The sequence below is a fragment of the Myotis davidii genome, unplaced genomic scaffold, assembly GCF_000327345.1.
Source record: "Myotis davidii unplaced genomic scaffold, ASM32734v1 scaffold662, whole genome shotgun sequence".
Classification (NCBI taxonomy): domain Eukaryota; kingdom Metazoa; phylum Chordata; class Mammalia; order Chiroptera; family Vespertilionidae; genus Myotis; species Myotis davidii.
Window position 1 is genome coordinate 644,555 of NW_006293533.1, and position 9,913 is coordinate 654,467.

At 40.5% G+C, this 9,913-nt stretch overlaps 1 protein-coding gene across 10 annotated transcripts in view; it reads left to right on the forward strand.

Annotated features, from left to right (window-relative positions):
• PTPN13 (protein tyrosine phosphatase, non-receptor type 13) overlaps positions 1-8,940 on the forward strand; it is a 156,016-nt gene extending 147,076 nt beyond the window's left edge. For 9 of the 10 annotated variants that reach the window (XM_015566166.1, XM_015566165.1, XM_006767189.2 and 6 more), the window contains 2 exons: positions 3,395-3,457; positions 8,223-8,940. In XM_015566166.1, coding sequence (XP_015421652.1) covers positions 3,395-3,457; positions 8,223-8,318 — 159 coding nt within the window. In that variant the 3' untranslated portion in view covers positions 8,319-8,940. The remainder of the gene's footprint in view (positions 1-3,394; positions 3,458-8,222) is intronic. The other variant, XM_015566168.1, reaches the window with a different exon arrangement.
• The last annotated feature ends 973 nt before the right edge of the window (positions 8,941-9,913 follow it).

Below are 9,913 nucleotides of genomic sequence, written 5' to 3' on the forward strand. Positions count from 1 at the left end.
GATTTCTTGGCATTAATTTTGTATCCTGCTACATTACCTAATTCATTTATTAAGTCTAATAGTTTTTTGATGGACCACAGATTTTTTATTCATTCATCAACTGATGGGCACTTGGACTGTTACCAGATCTTAGCTATTGTAAATAACACTGCTATAAACATAGGGGTACATATATTTTTTCTGATTGGTGTTTCAGGCTTCTTCAGATGTATTCCTAGAAGTGGGATCACTGGGTCAAGTGGCAGTTTCATTTTTAATTTTTTGAGGAACCTTCACACTGTTTTCCACAGTGGCTGCACCAGAAATTGAGTTCTAGTTCCATGCCCTTGTGATCCGAGATGATGCTTGATATGATTTCAATCTTCTTCAATTTGTAGAGACTTAGTTGGTGTCCTAACATGTTGTCTATCTTTGAGAATGTCCCATGTGCACTTGAGAAGAATGTATATTCAGCAACTTTGGGGTGAAATGTTCTGCAAATGTCAATTAAATGTATTTGATCTAGTGTGTTATTTAGGGTCTCTGTTTTCTTGTTAATTATTTTGTCTAGAAGATCTATCCATTCATGTCAGTAGGGTATTAATAAGTCCCCTACTATGAGTGCACTGCTGTTTATCTCTCTCTTAACACATTTCGTACCGTTCAGGAGTTTTCTCGTGTTTCGCGCACCATCTGTTAAGGACCGCTCACGAGTGTTCTCGTTTTTCACGCCCATGGAAAAAGAAGCGAATCTAGATACTTATGTAAATTTTGTTTGGTCCCTCTTCATAGAGGAAAATGTTTTATGCAGTACCATACGTTAAAAAAGTACTAGGAACTTTAATTGTTTAATTGTTTTTTGTAAATAAAAATGTTATAATTATTGAAAAACAACACCTAAAGTATATTATGATGATTTAAATAATGTGCAGTTTGCCCAAAAACGTGCAATCCCTGGCATATGTCTTAGAGATTTCTATGCGGTACGCAATGTGTTAAAATCCTCCAGAAATTTTCATATATATGCGCGCTCCTATATTGGGTGCATATATATTTACAGGGTTATAGCCTCTTGTTGTATTAATCTGTTTATTATTATGAAGTGGCCTTCATTGTCTCTTGTTATGGCCTTCACTTTGAAGTCTATTTTGTCAGATATGAGTATTGCTACCCCAGATATTTTTTCATTGCCGTTTGCATGGAAAATTTTTCCCATCCCTTCACTTTCATCCTGTATGAGTCTTTTGTTCTGAGGTGAGTCATGTTTTCTTATCCAGCTACCCTATGTCTTTTGATTGGAGCATTTAATCCATTTACATTTAAGGTTATTATTGATAGGTATTTATTTGTTGCCATTTTTATTATTTATGCCTATGTTCCTCTCTTTCTCTTTACTTCTTCATCTTACAACAGTCCCTTTAGCATTTCTTGCAGTGCTATTTAGTGGTGATAAACTCTTTTAGGTTTTTTTTGTCTGCGAAGCTATTTATTTCACCTTCAATTTTGAATGATAGCCTCATTGGATAGAGTAGATTTGGATTCAGTCCCTTGCTTTTCATTACTTTGTATACTTCATTCCAGTCCCTTCTGGCCTGAAGTGTTTCTACCGATAAATCAGCTGACAGTCTAATGGGAGCTCCCTTGTAGGTAACTTTCTGTCTCTCCCTTGCAGCCTTTAAGATTCTTTCTTTGTCCTTAACGTTTGCCATTTTAATTATGATGTGTCTAGGTGTGGGTCTTTGGGGGTTCATCTGGATTGGGACTCTCTGTGTTTCCTGAACCTGAGTGGCTTTTTCCTTAGCCAGGTTAGGGATATTTTGTCATTAGTTCTTCAAACAGGTTCTCTGTTCCTTACTAAGGCTCTTCTCCTTCTGGTACTCCTGTGATGCACATGTTGTTATGTTTCATGTTGTGTCAAAGCTTCCTTAAACTCTCCTCCTGCTTTTTAATTTCTTTTTCTCATTGTAGCTCTGAATGGGTGTTTTCTACCCATTCTATCTTCTAAATTCACTGATTTGGTCCTCTGCTTCCCCTAGTCTACTATGATTCCTTCCAGGGTATTTTTATTTTTTTAAAGGATACCCTGGAGGATATTTTTTCTATTGATTTTTAGAGAGAGTGGAAAGGAGGGGGAGAGAGAGCGAGAGAAACATCAATGTGAGAGAGACACATCGATTGGTTGCTTCTGCACACACCCCAACCAGGACGGGATCGAGCCTGCAACTGAGTTACGTATCCTTGACTTGAATTGAACCCGAGACCCTTCAGTCTGCGGGCCGATGCTCTAACCCCTGAGCCAAATTGGCTAGGATATTCTTTATTGCAGCTATGTCATTCTTCCTTTCTGCTTGATTCTTATTCATGGTTTCTACCTCTTTTTTCATGCTGGTGTAGTTCTCATTAAGTTCCATATAATTCTCTGGAATCTAACTTTCTAATGTGTTAGGATCTTGGAATTTTTTTTTATCAGTTTATCTGAATGCCTTAATTTTCTTACTATGCCGAATTGTTTTTTGTAAATGTTCAAAACTGCATGGACCATAATGAAAAAGAAATACTTCAACTGTTGTTGTTTTTTTAGCTGTGTGCTCAAAAGCCCCTTATGCGTTTCACTCTTTATGCTCTTAGGCTTATATAAAATAAAGTCAATATTGTTATCATGCTTTTAGGGATAGAAGTATTAAAGCACAAAAGAAAGTATATTTTGAAATGAACAGGCTTATACTCTTTTGTTGTTGTTATTGTTACCTATTGGTGGGGAATGTATATTTTGTTAAACAAATTAATGTTAAATAGTCTATCTCTAAACAGTTACTCCCAATTTAAAAATTATTATGAAATAAATAAAGTTAATGAGTGTAATATTACTTAATATTTAAATTAGTGTAAACATCACTTAAAATATTAGAATATTGAACATACATAATATGTAACTACAATATTTGTCTTTAAAAATTTTTTAGTTAAAAGCAGTTCTGTCTTGCACTTCACACTCTGTTATATCCACCATAATAATTTAAGTGGGACAAAACAAAATAGTCTACTTCCCCCTTGTTTCAAATTTAAATATCAGTGAAAATGAAAAAATCAGGAATTTTATTCTGAAAAGGAAAACATAGGAAATTTAGTTTTCCTTTTCTTTCTTTTTTTTTAGAAATTAGTCAGATTTTAGAGGGACAAGAATTTATTTTGTGGATTTTCAAATACAATAACCTTTCTTAATTCTTAAAATTATGAAGTGATGGCAAAGTCAGTTCACCAAGTTATTTTGTCCATAATAGTTTGGACTGCTAGAAGGAGAAGGAGAATGGGGTACAGAAATAGGTATAAGCCACTTGACTCTGTGAATCTTTGGCGTTCAAATTGGGCTATGCTTTTTACCTAACATAGACTCTGCTTTGTTTGTTTTTGGCAGTTTGACATCTCTGATTTAGTGCGCTGCATGAGACTACAAAGACATGGGATGGTTCAGACAGAGGTGAGTCTTGATGTCTTCTGGTAAGGATTCCCATGAAGATTCTGATATTTTAAAAGTTGTAGTTAAATCATTTTTCTTTTGAGGGTTCCCACATTATTGTATAAATTCAAAGATTTATGGTAATGAGGGACTTAAAAAAATAAATAAATAAAGCATGAGGACTAATTTGGGGGAAAAAAGGAAAAAGAAGCCCAGCCAGCATAGGACTGTGGTTGAGCGTTGACCTATGCACCAGGAGGTCATGGTTCAATTCCAGTCAGGGCCCATGCCTGGGTTGTGGGTTTGATCCCCAGTGAGGAGCGTGCAGGAGGCAGCTGATCAATGATTCTCTCTCATTATTGATGTTTCTATCTCCCTCTCCCTTCCTCTCTGAAATCAATAAAAATATTTTTTTTAAAAAAAGAAGATAGCCCTAACCGGTTTGGGGCTATATATTTAAATGACAGTTAAATATATAAAATAAACATCAAAAATAGAAGTCTTTGTTTTACTATGGTTGCAAATATCATATATCTGTGACGCTCAGTAGATAGAGCGTCGGCCTGTGGACTGAAAGGTCCCAGGTTCGATTCCAGTCAAGGGCATTTACCTTGGTTGCAGGCACATCCCCAGTAGGGGGTGTGCAGGAGGCAGCTGATCAATGTTTCTCTCTCATTGATGTTTCTAACTCTCTATCCCTCTCCCTTCCTCTCTGTAAAAAAATTAATAAAATATTTTTTTAAAAAAAGAAGATATTTCTAGGCTATCTATTTTCAAATATTGCCTTTTAATTTTAAAAATGAAGAAATGCGATATCTGCCCTGAATAGATTACAGAGCATGGGTGACATGTTAGGGGCAGACATGCAGCGAGGGAGAAGGGGAGGGTAGGCAGGGGGTGTACAAAATAGCTCATAGTGCCATTCCTTCCCCATATCCAACCAAAAAGATAGAAGGCAACATTCTTGCTGCAGAAATTCCCCCAGAGGTAATTGATTCAGCAGCATCCACTAGAAGGCAGGAAGGCGGGCTGGGTTGCTTACCTTGGATGAGGCACTCTTAGGGACAGTGAGTGGGCGGGTCTATCTGTCCTCTCTTTAGAGCATTTTCATTTCAATCACCTGAAAACAGACCAGTTTCTCACCCACTGACCTTCAGAGAGACGGCATTGCTTAGAGCAGTGGTTCTCAACCTTCCTAATGCTGCGACCCTTTAATACATTTCCTCATGTTGTGGTGACCCCCAACCATAAAATTATTTTCGTTGCTACTTCATAACTGTAATTTTGCTACTGTTATGAATCATAATGTAAATATCTGATCCACAGGATGTATTTTCATTGTTACAAATTGAACATAATTAAAACATAGTGATTAATCACAAAAACAATATGTAATTATATATGTGTTTTCCGATGGTCTTAGGCGACCCCTGTGAAAGGGTCATCCGACCCCCAAAGGGTTCGCAACCCACAGGTTGAGAACTGCTGGCTTAGAGTGTCTGCTCTGAGTAGCTCCACCCTCCTTTTTGTTTGTGTTGGGGGGAGGGATGTGGAAGCTATTTTCATATATCTGTGAATTCACATCTCTCTACCTCTTTAAGTATACAGAAGTTTACTATCTTTAAAATTAGAATTTGCCTACTTTTCTTTTATATGCCTTTTAATTCAAATTAAAGGTAAATATTAAGCTCCTTCACAGTCACAGTTTTTAGGCGTTGACCTGTATAAGCAGGTCTTTAGACCCAGGAAGTTCACTGGTTCGGCAGATGTCGATTTGTGCCTCCTGTGTACCCACACTCCTCTAGGTGCCTGGAGCAATTCAGTGAATAAAACGAAGACCCTGCTGGAATAACAGAGACCTTCTAGCAGCGGTTCTCAACCTGTAGGTCGCGACCCCTGAAAATACATCCTGCGTATCAGATATTTACATTACGATTCATAACAGTAGCAAAATTACAGTTATGAAGTAGCAACGAAAATAATTTTATGGTTGAGGGTCACCACAACATGAGGAAATGTATTAAAGGGTCGCAGCATTAGGAAGGTTGAGAACCACTGTTAGTGGGAGGGTGGTGAGGAAGGCAGATGTAGACACATTAAATAAGTAAATTTTGAAGTGATAGGTGCTTTAGAGGGAAACAAGTAGAGTGGGGTAAAGAGTGGTGGCGTGTTGAGGTGCTATTTTAAATGGGTGGCACCACCGAGAATAACACTCGAGCAAAGATTTGGAGAAGATGAAGGAGGGGGGTCATGTTTCCGGCAGACAACCACCTGCACGGAAGTCCAAGGTGGGAGTGGGTCTTGTGTGTTTAAGGACGGTCTTGGCCAGTGGCCAAGGTGGAGGAAGGAGGGGCAGGCGAGAGGGGAGATGACAGAGCCAGGGCTTAGGCCAGTGATGGCCAACCTATGACACTCATTTTTTTGGTTGATTTTTCTTTGTTAAATGGCATTTAAATATATAAAATAAACATCAAAAATATAAGTCTTTTTTTTATTATGGTTGCAGATATCAAAAAAATTCCTATATGTGACACGGCACCAGAGTTAAGTTAGGGTTTTTCAAAATGCTGACACTCCGAGCTCAAAAGGTTCGCCATCACTGGCTTAGGCTTTGCTGTGAGTGAAATGGAGCCATGGCAGGGTTGTCAGTACGGAGTGACATGATCTGACTCACATTTTAAAGGATCACTCTGGCTGCTGTGTTAAAACAAGACCCAATTTGGGAAGGAGGATGGAAGGTTAGAAACAGGAAGGTCAGGTAGGTGGCAAGCAGTGATGGCGCTGACAGAATAGTGGGTGTGGATGTAAGGAGAAGAGAAGTGGGTTTGCTGCTCTGGCCGGTGTGGATCAGTTTATTGGGCATCATCTCATGCACCAAAAGGTTGCCAGTTCAATTCCCAGTCAGGGCACATACCCAAGTTGAAGGTTTGATCCCTGGTAGGGGGCATGCAAAAGGCACTCAGTCGATGATTCACATTCTCTCTCTCTCTCTCTCTCTCTCTCCCCCTCTCCCTTCCTCTCTCTCTAAAAAATCAATAAAAAAATGTTTTTTTTAAAAAAAGAGAAGTGAGTTTGCTAATGGATTGTTTAATGTGTGAAAGAAGATTAAGGATGAATGTGTGGAAAATGTAGGCAAGTTAAAAGACAGATGACTGCCAGGCAACCCATGAACCAGGAGGTGGTCATGGTTCAATTCCCAGTCAGGGCACATGCCTGGATTGTGGGCTTGATTCCCAGTAGGGGGCGTGCAGGAGGCAACTGACTCTCTCTCTCTCTCTCTCTTTCCCCCTCTCCCTTCCTCTCTCTCTACAAAATCAATAAAAAAATGTTTTTTTTAAAAAAAGAGAAGTGAGTTTGCTAATGGATTGTTTAATGTGTGAAAGAAGATTAAGGATGAATGTGTGGAAAATGTAGGCAAGTTAAAAGACAGATGAGCAAAAAGTAAATAAAAGGTTTACCTTTATTCCTACTCTTCAGAGTTAATGTTTTTAGCAACACTCTTATATTCTTCAGTCACAGGTGTGCATACTTACACACACACAACTGTTTTCACTGTGACTCAACTATGTTTATTGTTTTACTAGGGGCCCGGTGCATGAAATTTGTGCACAGCTACACCCCTGCCCAGGTCTCAGGCCTATGGCCAGAGCATTAGGCCTAGACAGGGGACCCCCAGCCCACTCCAATGGCCCGCTCCACCCCTGCCAGGCCTCAGGCTTCTGGCCGGGGTGATCGCCGGCTCCGCTTCCCTAGGTGGCTTCTGGCGCTGCCTGCCCCGCCTCCCCAGTCCCCGATCTGCGGCCCGGATCCCACAGTCGGATCCCACAGGCGGCGCCTGGCACTACCCGCCCCCTCTGCAGTATGCAATTTAACGGCCATCTTTGTTGGGTTAATTTGCATACTCTTCTGATTGGCTGTTTGGCATAGCAAAAGTACAGTCAATTAGCATCTTTGTCTTTTATTAGTGTAGATACTTTCCATTTAGTATATTGTGAACTGTTCAGCTTACTTTCAGCCACATTAATTCCTTGTCAAATAAGAAAACTCAAACCCCTGCACCATCAGCTTAATAGAGAATAATTTCACCAAAAATGTTAATATTCAGAAAACATTGATTTCCATATTCTTCTGTTCCAAATATTTAAAGCAGCAGTTCTCAACCTATGGGTCACAACCCCTTTGGGGGTCGAACGACACTTTCACAGGGGTCGCCTAAGACCATCGGAAAACACGTATATATTACATGTTGTTTTTGTGATTAATCACTATGCTTTAATTATGTTCAATTTGTAACAATGAAATTGGAGGTCACCACAACATGAGGAACTGTATTAAAGGGTTGCGGCATTAGGAAGGTTGAGAACCACTGATTTAAAGAAAAGTATTTTGTGTCGCTTCCTTGGTATTAGTTTCTTGACATTTCAAAACATCAAGATGAATTCAGTAAATCTAGAAGAAATTTTGTAGGAAGTTTTTCTTTTTTCTTTTTTTTTTTATTATAAAAGCAAATCATAAGAAGTGGAAGTGGTCCACCCACCAGAGACAGCTTCCGTTAGCACTCGGGGGCATTTCTATCCCTGCCCCCACCACAAGGTCCTTCCCTTCGAATTTCATCAATCTGGCTTCTGTTTCTCATCATTTTTATGACACTGCACAATTCTACATCCTTCTCCTCACATTAAATATTTTCTGTATTTTCAAAACTACTCAAACAGTGGTGAAGCTATATTTATAAAACATTCACAGTATGCATCTAAAGTCTCTCTCTCTTTCCCCACCCCCATAGGATCAGTATATTTTCTGCTACCAAGTCATCCTTTATGTCCTGACACGTCTTCAAGCTGAAGAAGAACAAAAAGAGCAGCCGCAGCCTCTGAAGTGACCCGAAAAGAGCAGCCTTCTGGGTGCCTTTCCGGTTCTCGCCTTAACTCCCAGCAGACGCTCCTGTTATCCATTAACAGCGGAGACCACAGGGCAGCAAGTCCACACCATATCATGTTGCTCGTTCTCCTCCACCTTAGAAAGGCTTTCTTCGTAACAGTAAATAATGTTGAAATGCTGTATTTTTTACAGCTGCTTTAACCCACGATGATTATTTTTTAAAATTTTAACACTAACTGGATAATGCAGCTCGTAGGGACGTTGAGGCAGCATTTGATTATGGTGGACCTCCTCACAAGGATACGTTGAGTCTTATTGTTAATGTACCAATCTTGTTTATAGAAAAGTTCTTTCCCAGTATTTTAATAAAGTAGTGATTTTATAGGGAATACTTAAAACCAGTATTTAAGCTTTAAATGGCAGTAGTGTTGGCATAGAAAAAGTAGCAAATGTTTACTGTATCAATGTCTAATGTTTACTATATAGAATTTACTGTAATATATTTATATACTTTTTCATGAAAAATGGAGTGAGCAGATATGTTTGTAACTGCATCTCCTCTTTGTTATGCATCATCTCACTTTGTAAATAAAAATACACCTTAAAACATGAACAAGCCAAAAGTGTGTGCAAATTAAACATCTTCAGTGTGTGCGGAGGTGGGGGTGGCCATTTTCTTTTTAGTGTGTTTTTTAACAATATCCAGGCCCCTGAGAAGGCAAGGCCTTCTGGACCCCAGATTTCCATCTCCCCCATTTGGGCTGGGCGGTGCCAGCCACAGACAGGGACCCAGAGTGCTGTCAGGAACCCGGTGGATCTTCAGCAAGGCCTGACGTGAGGGGCAGGTACTGACTGGCAGGAGCTGAGGAATTCAGGCGCCCTTCCCGTTGCCTCCCTGTGGGTGATGCCGGCTGATGGAGCCTAAGTCAGAAAGTTCTCAAGTTCTAGTTGTGGGAAAGCTCAGAATATCTCAGATGACAAGGAGCCATGAAAGATGACACGGCCACATACCTGGGAGATTTATAATTTTTTTGCCTGGAGGGGAAGAGATTCTCATTATGGAACATGCCTTGCTACCTCCTAATTCTGACGGGCTCCTCCCCTGGGCGGGAGTGGTGCTGCCTCCAGGGCCCAGGAAGCCCTTTGGTTCCTCCTCAGAGGACGGACCAGTCCTGAGCAGTTAACTCGAATTTCTGCTCCCATCCCAGCGCTCAGTTTGCTGGGGCCTGTGCCTTTGTATCCGAGGCTCCCTGAGGGCAGATGACCGTCAGCCAAGGCACAAAGCCCCCAGTGCTGTCTGCTCACCGGGGAGCAGGTTTGAACCCTCCCTCAGAAGAGGCTTCGAATCTGCCAGAAGGAGCATCACCACCACCACACCCATCTCATTAGGAGAGTTTTTATAACGGGGGTTACAGCTGAAGGTTTCATTTTCAAGGTTTCTATGGCTTTAAAAGATACTTGGAGCCCTGGCCGGTGTGGCTCGATGGTTGGGTGTGTCATCCCTTCACCGGTTCGATTCCCAATAGGCACATGCCTGGGCTTGGGGCTCGCTCTGGTAGGGGGTGTGCAGGAAGCAGCCAATCCAAGTTTCTCACA